Below are 14,137 nucleotides of genomic sequence, written 5' to 3'. Positions count from 1 at the left end.
TCAGGAGAACAAGAGTCCTAAGGCAAAAACTTAAAAAGACAAGATCTGCCACCTTGATCTTGAGTGACAGAAAAATCTGACCTAGATGGGAGAGAACTTCAGGTTCAATCACCCTCTCATTACAGAGGAAACCAGTCGGGAAGGGAGTCCTCAAAGGAAGCCCCTGACTCTATCTTGGCCCCATTTCCCAAAGTGTGAAATGTCCTCTGTGAGAAGACATACATGTATTGGTTATGTAGTTTAATGTGTATTTAAACACATAATGTACATTAAAAACATAATTAAAATATCAAACTTGTGACTTCATAAATATTAATGGTCAAAATGAGGTGAAGTCGAAAAAGGTGCCTTTCAAACGGACTTAAAAACACCAGGTGGTGATGGCTGCACAAGACTGTAAATGTGCTGAGTGCCACTGGATTATCTACTTATGAATGGTTTCAGAACATTTGGGGATATATATATATATATATATATATTTCACCACAAATCAAAAAGAATTAGGTAAAGAACAGTTGTGGCAGGACTGACGCAGGAAGTACTCCAGTCCTCACAGGGAGCAGCGCCTCGTCATGCGTGCTGGTTTCTATCTGGGAGCAAATCCCTTCTATACCAAGATGGCTGCTCTAAGGTGGGGAGCGGAGGGAGGGGGCAGCTGCACGGATTCACCACCTGAGGGAGCCACGAGAGTTGTAGGCCCCCAGTTCCCTCCACTAGAGCCTAGGTGACAGTGTGCAAGCAAGTGTGAGGAGAAGGCACGGCTTAACTAAAGGAACACTTACTTGCTCTTCTGGAGTGACTGCTCCTCAGTAGTGGTTAAGAGAAAGGGCTTGGGAGGTAGGCAGACCCGATTTGATTCTCAGTGCACACCACCTTCTAGTAGACAACCCAATCTTTTTATTGAACCTTTTTTAATGTTTGTTTATTCTTGAGAGAAAGAGCAGGCATGCGCTTTCCCAGGCAAGCGGGGAAGGGGCAGAGAGAGAGGGAGACAAAGGATCCTAAGCAGGCTCCACGCTGACAGCAGAGAGGCTGATGGGGGCTCCAACTCACAAACTCTGAGATCATGCCCTGAGCTGAAGTCCGAAGCTTAACAGACGAAGACACCCAGGCGCCCCGACCCAATGTCTTTTAACCTCAGTTTACTCATCTACAAAATGAGGATGGAAACAGTAGCTTCCTCCCAGGGATGTTATAAAGACTGGAACGTATAACATGTACCAAGTGTTTCCCACAGCACTTGGACTGTGGTAAACAGTCAGTGAAGCTAGCTAGGATAATTATGGCAGAGTAATAGAGTTCCCACTTTTTTTTTTAATAAAATTTTTTTAACGTTAATTTATTTTTGAGACACAGAGCATGAGCAGGGGAGGGGCAGAGAGAGGGAGACACAGAATCCGAAGCAGGCTCCAGGCTCTGAGCCGTCAGCCCAGAGCCTGACGCGGGGGGCTCGAACGCACGAACCGCAAGATCATGACTCGAGCTGAAGCCGGCCGCCCAACAGACTGAGCCACCGAGGCGCCCCCCCGAGTTTCCACTTTTAAACTTATTTTTAATGAACACAAATGAGGAAGCACTATTCCCAAGTTTACGTATATCTAGAGCTCGCTCTTCATCAAACATTTCGTGGGCTAGTATTCAGTGTAACTCCCACTGAGAAATGCTCCTCCAGACACAGCCCACACAGGGGGACTCTGCTGAGGCCGAGGCCTCTAGACTCCCAGCCCAGGGCCGAGCCTGCAGCTCTTGGATCTGCAGGAGGCCTAGCTGTAGAGTCTCAGAGAGTGATCTAGAATTACTGAGTAGTAAACTCAAGGAATCCTAGAAATGCCCTTCTGTGACCTTGTCCTGAGGTCAGCATGAAGGGGAAAGGGGCTGACCCACTTTGTGGTGGAGCATTAAAGGGCCAGACGGGAAGGGTGCCCTGCTCTGGGGCTCCATGTGGGTTGGCCGCCTCCCTGGTGCGCAGGACTCCACAGGCCAGAGAGGGGATCTGCACTCACTGGTCTGGCCAATTCTGCAGTGTGGCAGCCACTACTAGAAACAGAAGAAGCCAAAGAATGAAGGTTTCCAAAAAAGTTTGAAGGTGCTCCTGTATCAGCAGGGATGTTGTGGAAGAATACGGGATGACAGAGAAGGTAGTTTTCTGGGGAGAAATTATGGTCTTTCAGGAGCCTTTGGTGAGTTTCATGAAACAGGCACATCAAAACAAAACCTTGCCAGGGCACGCACCCGCTCTTCAGGAATAACACGAACCCCACCAGCCCCAAGGAACCCACTGACCACCCCAACGATCAATAACAACTCTGAAGACAACGTCAGTTCTTCTCAAACAGTTTAATAGCAAATAAACAAAGGAAGGTACCACACTTGGCAGATACAAAATGACTTTTTGTCCGTGTGTCTGTGCAATTAAAACAGATTTAGGTTCCCCATTGGGACAAAAGGAAAAACACACAAAAAAAGGAAGGAGATTCCTTTTAAACACATACTCCCTTGCTCCAAACTTGTAACAATTTTTTTTTTCTTTTTTAATCCACTACACAAACTCTGTGATCAGGTCAGAAAAGCGACAAAGGCTCTTCTTGCCTTTTTTTTTTTTTAAACCATTAAAGTAAAATTCATAATTTTCTACATAGTACAACACAAGTTCACACAGAAAAGACATTTTCTTTTGCAAATCAAAACAGGAAAGAAAGGAAAAGCTCAAACAAGGTAAAGGAAAAGCATTTCTACGGCTGAATCACGACTTTGAGTTGATTGAATCCCATTGTTGCTGCAGAACAGACTGTGCGTTTGGTCATAGTGGCAATTTTTTTTTCTCTTCACATTGTGAAATCACTTTACATTGTTTTCTAGTAGAAAAGGCAAAAAACTGTACAAAACCCCTAGTGTTAAATACAACGTTTGTACCAATAAAAAACTCACACAGGTTTGTCTCCAAAATGTAAAGTTTCTTTTTTTTTTTTCTTTTTAAATTATTCACAAAAAGCAGCTGGAAATCAGAAAGGCAGCTGCCGCTCCAGGGTCTCAAATCCATTAAAACCACCACAGAACAATTAAAACAATCAGAGAGAGAAAAGGAAAAGGAAACAACGTCCAACGTTTGGCATTTGGTTTTATCCACAGGTTTTCCCAGAGCTCCTCTTGGAATTGAAAGCAAAATATATTGGCAAACACGGATTCTGAATACACAGGAAGGGGAGCCTCAGCGCCTTCTGCCAACAGAGGCGGCTCTGTGCAGTCAGACTGTGGGGTGCACGGCAGTCTCGCTCAGGCTGGGGTTCCTGGCCTCTTTCCATCCAATCACCCCTTCCAGGAAATGAAGCAGCCTACCATACACTGGGCCTCCATTTGGCCGCCCTTTCCTCCTAGTAAGAGTGGCCTCAAGCGTAATACTAGGCAACCTGCTGGGTCCCACAGCAGAAACTCTGCCCGGATCCCTACCTTCATCAACCCCAGCATAGATGATGCTAACAGTGCTTCTACCTTCCCCACCCCCCTCCCCCCATCCCTCGGCTACCCCTCTTCACCATTCCCTGGACAATCCTACTTCCCAGCTCTCCTACCCGCCAGCAGCTTAGGTCTGGGTGGAATCTTTGACAAACTCCTCCCTCTCTACAACCTCTTACCTCCACAGATCCATCCCGTGACCTCTAGTCTCCTCTGGCCTCTCCCTCCACCATTCACATTCTTACTCAAGTCCCTAAGACCCTGAGGCTGGATGGTGCCACAAGAGAGGAGAGCAAGTTCCCCTCAGGGAACCAAGGAACTGGCTTGCCTGGCACCCAGGGACAGTAGCTATTTGGCTCTTCACCCAATTAAAAAAAACAAAAAACAAACAAAAACCCAAATCCCTGCCCTCATCCCCACCCCACTAGCTAAGCAAGAGCAGAGCTGTGGTGAAGAGCCAGTGTGGGGTAGTTGGTGCCCAGGGCTGTAAACAGTGTGAAGACTGTAGTATTGTGCTTGTCACCTAGGAAAAGCGCTGGCAGGTATATTGCCGTTTAGTGCATGGATGGCCTCCTCTGAGTGGTTAAGAGCACCCTCCTTCGGGGCTGAGGGACGCTCACTACCCCTAATGCGCTAAACCTCTTGCCCACCCGCAGCCACCTTCTGGGTTCTATCTCTGCTCCTCGTGCCTGTCCAGGCCCCCTTCCCAACCATCTCTGAAGAGAGCAGCCAGCTTCCTTCCCCCCACCCCTCCCCCCCTCCCCCCCCACTGCTGAGGCCTGGAGGCCACATGAGGTGACAGTCTAAGTGCACAGGCAAACGCTCTAAGGGCAATAGAGGAGAAAGTTGCCACTTCAAAATAAAACAATACAATCTTGAAAAAAATAATCAACCCCACAACAATTTAAAACAGCTTCTTTGAAACCCTTTTAAATCGGTCAGTTTTTGCACAAACTATAGAAAACAGAGAGGTGAAGGTGATATATACGAAGGTGTGAAGAAACAGCAGGAAACATGCAAAACTTGTTTTTTCTGGGCATAATCTTAGTAGGAAAGGAAAAAATTCAAAACAAAAACACAAAAACAATACAAAAACAAAACAAAAAAAAAAAATAAAAGCATCACATTTTGCTGTGGAGACTGTAGGAACAAGCATGGAGGTGGGCACAGCGGGGCTGAGGGGAAGGGGCCAGAGGGACTTGAAGGCTCCCTGCAGGGTCACTACAGGGAAGAACCACAAAAGAAAAAGAAAAAGTGCTGGCTAAACTGCAGCCTGCGGTCAAAAAGGAAAGGGGTTCAGGTGTTTTCTGCAGTTGAGAACTCAGAAAAACAAGAAGAACACATGCGGTCTCCTCAAGCCCCACAAACTATATCAGCAAAATGTGCTCAGGAGCCTCAAAGGTTTTAGTGACATCTTTTATTTCATTGTTTACTTCAAAGTTGTCTTTAAAACTAAGCACACAGAGAAACAAAGCCTAGAAACGGACTGGCTGTGTGTTCACAGAAATACAAACACCACGCGGTATGTGCTAGTAGGGCTGCTCTGAAGACAGTTACAAAGAATTGGAATCACAAAATCAAGTGGTTATCTTATGAAGTTCTAGAAAAATAGATTTTTTTATATTCAAATGCAAGTTTAAATATTTCCCCTTCAGCAGTCGTTCTAGCAAAACCAATTTGGCAGCACAAAAGAAAAAAAAAAGGAAAAGAAAAAAAGAAATAACAAAGAAAGAAACAAACATAATAAAAATACACGTCAGCATCAAAGGTCAACACAAGGTCAAAGGTGAGAGTTCAAGCATCAGAGAAGCTGAAGAGACAGGGATTTGGACGATGTACTTGACGCCACATCGACATGCTTTAGGCACAACGATGAACAAACGGCAGGAATCTAGAAAAAAAAACAAACCAGAAAGAGGGAGACCCACTGAGTTACACAGAGCAATACATCCAAACAGAGAGAGAGAGAAGAGGAACACTCACTGTGTACAGCCCTGAAATGAGGAGGCGGGCGGGGCGGGGGCTGGGTAATGACAGGGAACTTTTGCACATGCTAACAATGGACACAGGGAAAAGTCAAAAAGGACATGGAGGACACCAAGAAAACATCCAACTGCCAGAGACAGAAGGGAACCTAAGGCTTGGATTTCCCAAGGCGCCCAAACTCGTCCGAGGAAGAAGGTAAGGTCTCTCTGGTGGAACAGAGCCGCAGCCTCCCCCCTCCTCAAACCCAGGAGAAAGAAGACCATGGCTGGGGTGGGGGAACTCTCTAGGGGAGAGGGCCAGGATTTCTCCTCAACTCTACGGGGATGGCCTTTTGTTTCCAGAAATCCAAGCTCTTAGCTTCCACGCAGGCCCTGGCCACTCATGTGGGACCCAGGAGACAGTGTCTGGCTACATTCAAGGCAAATTAATTTCATGATGAAACCCAAGTAAGAAACAAAACTATAGCAGAAAACACATTTATGTAAGTGAAACCCCCACACAACAGAAAAGGATTGCTTAAGACTCGACTGCTAGTCTCCACTCTCAGAGCTGAACCCTTCCACACTGTGAGACTTGTAGGGGAGCAGCTTCTTCACAAACCATCTTTGGCCTGGGGAGAGAACTGTGCTCAAGGGCAGTGCTACCGTGCTCACTCGCTGCGCAGGGGAGAGAACAGAGAGAAGTGCCTGGTCTCACCAGCTGGCCGCTGTGGCAGCCCAGGGCCCTGCTGTGGCACATGCTCCTTTCAGAAAACAGAACTCACAAGCAGGTAGGAACCCTCTGGGTCTGCTATCAAACGTGGGCTGACTGTACCTTTGCCTTTCATATTATTCGAAAAGGCGTTTCATAAGGTCCCAGAGCCCAGGGCAAATCCATGGACAAATAATTGTGAAATGCGGGAGGAGGGGGATGGGGGAGAAAGTAGGGAGGGAGCAGAGTTCTGGGCTTTGGAAAACCCCTCGATGGCCAAGTAGGAAGACAGAACAGAAGGTCAGCTATCACAGCACCGGCAGCACCCTGGGGAGCACAGCTCTCTCCTCCACCAATTCACAGCATTAACTCCTTCCCCTCTGGCAGATTATTAGCTGGGCTGCAAACGGGCCACAGAGAGTCAGTAGTTTCAATCATACACAGCACCCTGTGTGTACAACAATCACATTCTGGATTCTACAAAATCCTGGCCTTTTCCAGAGATATAATTTAGGTAATAAATATTCTCCACCCCGGAGCTGTATAAAACTTCTATAAAAATAGAAACGACATTCTTGGTTCCAGCCGGTTGGGATTCAGAACAGCGCCTCCCCAACCTAGCATTTTTTTCTTTTTTTCTTTTTTCTTTTTTATTTTTATTTTTTGCATTTATTTAAAAAATCCCATCATGACCCTGGAAGCCTTTGGAACAGTTTTATCCTTGAAACACAGGACACATTTCTCCCAGTGCACGGAATTCAAGTTTACGTGGTTCAGCTTAAGAAGTATGTTTCACGTTTCTTAGAGGACAACAGACCCAAGTTATCACTATGAGAAGGGAACAGCTGTCCCTGCGTCAATGGGATAATCCAACACCACCAAACTATCTGTACAACAACAAGACGGTCAATCCCTGTCTGTGACCCAAATGGACAGTATGACAAGGAGAGAGTCCCCATCTGACTTCATACCAAACCAACCCCTTTAATCTCATCTCTGCTGTCAGGGGTCAGGACCGATGTTCGTGAGGTTTAAGATCCCAGGGACCCTGTCCCTGGCTAAGAGTCATATCCCAACAGGGCTACCTCTGCTCAGGTGCACATTCCCAACAGCACGTTCTTTCTGGCTCTCCAGCCCCACAGCATTTCTTGGAGCAGAGGAAGGGCCCAGAGGCTGTGTGGGTCACAGGCAAGAGCCGCAGTGAGGCCTGCGGGAGGCAGCAGGGAGCTAACTGTAAGCACGAGGACAAAAATGAACACGGTAATACTGAGGTAAATGAACACTAAATCCACAGGGAGGCTGTAAACGTCCTGTTGTCTCCTCTGTCCCCAAGAGCAGAAGGGGCTGGAGTGGTCAGAAGAGGGGCCTGCCTTGTGTGTGTTGCGGGGAGGGGTATACCACTTCTGGGATCGCTCAACCGCAGAGGCAAGCACAGAATTCTCATCCTTTTACGGAGTAAGTGCTGGCTGCTGACAAATGCAGCTCTGACTGAAAGGGGCCTCTGCTTCAGGTACACCCAGAAGGAGGCTCCTCCTCCCCTAATCTGATGGCTTTTGATCACTCTGCTCAGGAGAAGTGCCCCCTTCAAGCTAGATACTATAAGCCCTTCTTAGATCTGCTCTCAGGAGAAAACGGTGGCTTGGGATGGAAGTGACACTCTTTGCTGTGGTCAATTACAAGGAAGGAAACCAGACAGCATCTTGCCTAGAGGCCTCACTTAAAGGGACCTATTAGAAATGGGCCATGGTCTAACAATGTGGTGTTGAAATAAACTAAAAACCTCTTTGACTGGCTGCTTCTCCCTGATAGCCACCAGCCAGGCGGAGCCAAATCCAACACCAATGGGCGGCTTTTCCAGCCGTAATGGGTGATGTCTCCCTGCTTTTTGCATATGTCAAGCTAATTTAACAGGTGCTTTATTTCCAGAGAACTGTCTTCTCCCTCTTGGGAAAGAGCAGCAGAAATTCTGCACAAGCATCTGAAAACTAGGTGGCAAGAACTCAGGAACTCCCCAGAAGGCAGCTACGGAGGCACTTCAGCCTCCAGCTCCCAGGACCATAGGGTGTGGGTCACTGTCCTCGCCTCCAAAGCCAGCCTTGCCTCTGCGTCTCCCTCTTCCCCAAAGGCCCTTAGATGCCAGTTCTCATTTCACCCACTCTCGCACTCAAGGAGATTCTGTGGTCAGTTTTTGGTTTCACTCTATCCTCTCTCTTGGGGTAGTTTGGGGAAAGCTCTGATCTTTTTTTAATGTTTCTCCAATCCCCTCCTCCCCCCCAGGGCGGTTTGATGTTGGTCCTTCTCAACACACACTGGTTACAAACACAGCAAACTTTAAATAAAGAAAAAAACTCAGGATATGGCACCTAAACTCCAAAGTAAAACACTGGAAACCAAAGCACAAACTCGTCCTCTGTACGAAGCGAAACTCCCACAGAAGGCAGTAGCCGAGTCTTCAGGGCAAGCTGTGCCTGCGAGAGTGGCAGGGATCAGGGTCCAGGGCTGTCAACACACAGCCTTAGGGCTTCGAATCATTAAGGGTGCTCCTCCCCCACTTACCAGAAGACCCTCTCACTCCAGTCTCAGAGGGGAGCACGCTCAGTAGGGCTTGCTGTCATTCTTCGAACGTTTGAGCTGCACTTTAAGCCGCTTCATGCCAATCTGAAAGCCGTTCATGGACTGGATGGCAGCTTGAGCCGAAACAGGATTGTCGTAACTTACAAAACCTGTGTATCCAAGAAGAAACCTGGGTGAGGGACCTGATGAGCCAAGTAGATTCCAAGTCCTCCTTACGCAAGAGATATCTTATGAGCACAGTCTCAAATCCCAAATTTCTCAGCAGGGACAAGAATTCTGGAAATTATTATCACATGAAACAAATTAGGTTCCTGACAGTACCACTTGACTTCTACATGGCACTTTGAAGTTTTCTGACCAAACTATTTCCATATATTATTATTACTTCTGGAGCAACAGTACGGGTAGAAATCTCTCATCCATACTATAGAAATGAAAAAACTGATCTGCCTAAGGTTGAGTTAAACAGTAACCCAATTCAAACCCGGCTCTCCCTGCTTTCAGCCCCTTCTTGTTCTCAGTGGTAAAGGCACTTAACCCTCCCTACACCAAAAGAGAAGCCAACATACCAAAACACTTGCTCAGGTTTGTCTGCTTGTCTATGAAAACCTTGGCAGACACGACATTCCCAAAGGGCATAAACATCTGCAGCAGGTCCTGATCTCCAAACTCCTGGGGCAGGTGGTAGATGAACAGGTTGGCTCCTTCTGGACCTTCAAAACACCCAGTGATTGAAAAGGCATCAGTGCTGGGGCCCCTGGGTGGCTCAGCTGGCTGAGGGTTCAAACTCTTGGTTTCTGCTTGGGTCATGATCCCAGGGTCATGGGATCCGCTATCAGGGGAGAGCCTGCCTGGGATTCTCTCTCCCCCTTTCTCTGCCCCTCTCTTACTCATCTCTCAAAAATACACTTAAAAAAAGAAAGAAAGAAAAGAAAGAAAGAAAAAATCAGTATCAGTGTCAAACTTACCCCCCCACCGTTTCTCATTTTCATTGGCATTAAAACGGTCTGTGCATGGAAACCAACTTGACAATAAACTATTTAAGAAAACAAAAACAAAAACAAAAAACAAAAAAAACAAAACCCAGAAACCTCTTAAAAAAACAAAACAAAAAAATGGTCTGTATCCCACAACACAGATTCATTTGGAAAACTAAACAGATTCTCCAAACACAAAACAGAAAACTAAACAGCAATCAGTGATACAGACTCTTTCCCACTAAGTGGTGTCAGAATTTGACCTTGTGGGAGGAGCAAGGGCTGAGACAATAAAGCAGGCAGGCTTGTGTGTGGTGCAATAAAATTGGAGACAAAAGGCTTGTAGAGAAACACAGAAAAGGAAGTAGAAAGGGATTATAAACATAACAGGTTTCAAAATTGTGCTAGAAAGTACACGGACAGCAAAGAGATTGGCAGTTGTGAGGCAGGAGGTGGTGGCAGGGAATGACTACTAAGGGACATGAAGGAATAGGGGGCGGGGGGTGCATGCAATGGAAGCATTCTCCATCTGTGAAGGTGGTCACGTGACTGTATGTGTTCATCAAAGCTCACAGAGCTATATATTCCCCAAAAGGTGAGTTTTACATGTATAGTGAACCTCAATACAAAGAAATTACATTTTATTATTTTTTTAATGTTTTATTTGAGAGAGAGAGCAAGAGCGAGAGCAGGGGAGGGCCAGGGAGAGAGAGATACAGAATCTGAAGCAGGCTCCAGGCTCTGAGCTGTCAGCATAGAGTCCGACGCAGGGCTCGAACCCACGAATCGTGAGATCATGACCTGAGCCGAAGTTGGACGCTTAACCGACTGAGCCACCCAGGCACCCCAGAAATTACATTTTAAAAAATGCCTATGATTGGGATCATAGGTGGCTTAGTCAGTTCAGCATTGACTTCTGCTTAGGTCATGATCTCAGTTTTTGAGTTCAAGCCCTGCATCGGGCTCTCAGCTGTCAGCACAGAGCCCTCTTCGGGTCCTCTGTCCCCCTTTCTTTGCCCCTTTCCCATGTGTGCCCTCTCTCTCTCTCTCTCTCTCTCTCTCAAAAATAAACAAACACTGGGGCGCCTGAGTGGTTTAGCTGGTTAGGTGTCTGACTTCGGCTCAGGTCATGATCTCATGGCTCATGGGTTCAAGCCCCGCATCTTGCTCTGTGCTGACAGCTCAGTCTGAAACCTGCTTCGGATTCTGCATTTCTGTTTCTCTCTCTCTGCCCCTCCCCTGCTTGTGTCTGTGTGTGTGTGTGTCTCTCTCTCAAAAACATAAAAAAAACATTAAAAAAATTAAAAAACAAAAAGTGAAAAAAGGTACCTATGATTAACACTGATCTCGAAAACAGAATGTGCTTTCCTCTTCCAACCACTTACACTCAATGACTTCCTAACCAAAGATCACTGATTATAACTGCAGTCCAGCCACTCTCCAGCCACCCAGCCTCCCTGCTGTCATCAAACACATCACGGAACACTACAGAAGCAGCGCCTTTGCACTGATGAAACACAGGTGTTCCTCTGCCCCCATTACCCTTCTTCCTCTAGATGTGTGCATCGCTTGCTTCCTCACTTCCTCAGGTCTCTGACTAAACATCAAGTTAGAGACCTTCTCTGTTCTACACAAAATGCTGTGCCTCGGGTGCTCCCCATCCCTCTTTCCCATCCGTCAGTCTTCAGAGCACCACACGGAACACCTCATGCTTCTCCTGCTTTACTGTCCGTCTCTGCAGTGCTATCAGGTGCCCCACTACCACATCCTAGGGCACAGAAGCATTTTGATTCGGAGCAGGTGAGGAGGCACCAGACCAGGAGTCCTTGCTGCCATGGCAATAGAGGCTACGTGTCTTTTCTCCACATCAGTGCTTAAACCTTGCCAGGTTCTGGCTGCAGAAACCCAGTCAAGTATGAGCACAGAGGTGTCAGCAGGACTTTCTATGGATACAAACCACCTTCAGGCCTCTTTCTGCCTAGAAGGTCTCTCCTGAATTTAACACCATTTATGTCACAGCACACACTTCCCAATTCATCAACCATGGGCCATAATTTTCTGTCCCATCACCTTCAGTGCGTCATTAATTAGTAACAGCAAAGGTCAGAAATGAGGAAAATGCCAAGTAAGAGAGCTTAAAAGGGACACCTAGACTGAAGATATCCTCTGAGAAATTTATAATCCACAAAGATGACTTCCTAACAGAGATCGCCAAATTGCTGTTACACAGTAAGGTCAGTATGGTTCATCATCTAAAACCTGCAGCGTGATCGCAGGAGGGCAAACACAGGTTCTGATCTGAGCCACATCCAGAGAACATTCCAAAAGCAGAACACACTTTACAGAACTTCTCAGTCTACCCTTGACACTGCCAAAGAAAAGCACTGACCCCCCTAAACGAGCCTCCTGGCCTTTGCCTGACCTTCAGCTCTGCTGCAGGGAGAGTAACGCCCCTCTGTCCTTTCGCACTCACCTTCCTTCTGGCTTCCCGCAGCACCGATACTCTGCTGTGTCAACAGGTTCTGGTTGTACAGAGTGGGGAGTGCCGCGGCAGCATACTGCTGGATTCCCGAGTAGGCCTGCGTGAGGGCCTCCATGGTGCTCCCAGTGCCGTTGGAAAGGCCACTGCTGCCCAGGCCACCATTTAAAGCAGCCATCCCTTGGTTGTGGGGAAGAGCAGGATTAACATATTGGAAAGACTTGACTGACGCCAAACACAACTCCAAAGTTTCCCCTTTTATCTCTCGGCTTCTCCCTGACTGGTCAGATCTCAGGACACTCACCAGGCCTTACTGCTAATGGGCATATTAAAAAATGCCATAAGCAGGTGTGGGTCTCCCCAATACATTCTTCTAACCTGTGTAAGAAATGACACCACTTACACATGACCTACTCCATTTTCTCTCTGGCTTTTCCGCTACTTTCTCAAAGAGCTGGAATCTGGTAAGATGAGATCCCAGGTTTGGGGACTAAAAGGGTGTGTGTGGTTTACGACAAGATGCAGGTAAATCCTATCATCACAAGAGCAGCTAATTCTATGTGCCTGATGCTGTACTAAGCCATGTGCTCAGCACTTTACCTATGTTTCCGTTTACTTCACAACCCTCCAAGTAGTCTATTCCCACTTCACAGATGAGAAAATGACCTTAGAAAGATGGTATAAAGTTACAGCTAGTTAAGGAGCAGAGGTAGGATTTAACTCAGGTCTGACCTGAAATCCCGTGATTATTAACTTCACTGGGATACCCTTTTCATTCGACTGGGGCCCCTACCAGGGTTGTTTAAAACGTGCTACCTGTACGAAGAACGGCCTGATGGCATCCAGGGGCCGCCTCTCACCTGCCAAAGAGCTGACGTTGAGGCCTGCCGTTGCTCCAGCTAATGTCTGCAGGGCTCCAAGGGAGGCGATGGGGTTGACAGAGCTGCTGCTGCTAGAGCTCGGTGAGGACCCTGTGACCAGAAACCCAAGTGTTAAGCTCGAGCCAACACGTGCTTCTCACGCCAACAGGAACCAAAGCACAAGAGTGATAGATACTACTCAAGTATTGTCTTCATAAAGAGGTTTTCAGTTACTGATTCTGGTAACTGTACTGCGGGACACAGAGTCAAACGACAATTACAGGAAACTTCAAATTGTGAGATTTTTCTTAAGTCAGAAGATGACATTTGAAAATTAATTGTTCATAATCTGACCCCTCCGGAAAGGGATGTTAACCACTCTCCAGAATGAGACCCCTCTCTTGGGATTCTGCGCAAGCCACACTGGGTTCCAGTGACACACTTACCTGAACTGGTGAGTACGCTGAGGGGGCTGCTGGATGTAGTGAGAGCATTGGTACCACTTGGTGTGTTCTGAGCTGCACTAGCTGCAGCAGCTAGGGCAGCAAGATTCTGTAACTGCATTGCATTTAATCCTGCAACATTCAAAGCAAGAGATCAGCTGGCAGATAAGGGTCCTCATATCCACTCCAGCAACGACTGCACACACTGGGAAGGCTGGTCCCAAAGAGGACCTCTTCTAGATAAACCTTACAAGAAATACTACAAGGCTCCAAAAAGATTCAGATATCCCTCAACTCATTAAGACACCTGACAGCATTTCCTCAGAGAAGAGCTATCTAATCCAATAGCATGCTACCCCAAGTGAACATTCACAATAGGGACCGGCAAGTAGGAAACCAGGAGACGGTTAGGTCTGTGGTCTACCATCATCACACCTGGTGTCCAAGAGAACAACAAATGACAAAACCTGTGGCATAGAGCAGGACTGCATCCGAGCCCCTCGCTCACACTTTATAGGGGACTTGCTCTTTCCTATGGAGATAGACAGGCAGAACATGCAGCAGGATGCAAGTGGGCAAGGGATGAATGATGGGGGGGAAGGGGTGCATGTGAGAACAGCAATAGGAGAAAGACTAAGGAGAAACCACAGCTTTAATAGTAGATTACTCATCAGA

The 14,137-nt window shown here is 47.0% G+C and overlaps 1 protein-coding gene across 6 annotated transcripts in view; it reads right to left on the bottom strand.

The window, feature by feature from the left end:
• Positions 1-2,322: 2,322 nt before the first annotated feature.
• Positions 2,323-14,137, bottom strand: part of CELF1 (CUGBP Elav-like family member 1) — a 75,933-nt gene continuing 64,118 nt past the window's right edge. For 5 of the 6 annotated variants that reach the window (XM_039226699.1, XM_039226701.1, XM_039226704.1 and 2 more), the window contains 6 exons: positions 13,466-13,594; positions 13,020-13,130; positions 12,154-12,339; positions 9,273-9,416; positions 8,686-8,852; positions 2,323-5,344 (listed from right to left, as the gene is read on the bottom strand). In XM_039226699.1, coding sequence (XP_039082630.1) covers positions 8,725-8,852; positions 9,273-9,416; positions 12,154-12,339; positions 13,020-13,130; positions 13,466-13,594 — 698 coding nt within the window. In that variant the 3' untranslated portion in view covers positions 2,323-5,344; positions 8,686-8,724. Of the gene's footprint in view, positions 8,598-8,685; positions 8,853-9,272; positions 9,417-12,153; positions 12,340-13,019; positions 13,131-13,465; positions 13,595-14,137 lie in introns of all 6 variants that reach the window. The other variant, XM_039226702.1, reaches the window with a different exon arrangement.

Source organism: Hyaena hyaena, unplaced genomic scaffold (genome assembly GCF_003009895.1).
Source record: "Hyaena hyaena isolate Hyena2069 unplaced genomic scaffold, ASM300989v1 scaffold_23, whole genome shotgun sequence".
NCBI classification, from domain to species: Eukaryota; Metazoa; Chordata; class Mammalia; order Carnivora; family Hyaenidae; genus Hyaena; species Hyaena hyaena.
Note: the sequence above shows the minus strand (reverse complement) of the source record. Positions and strands in the feature narration are given on the sequence as shown.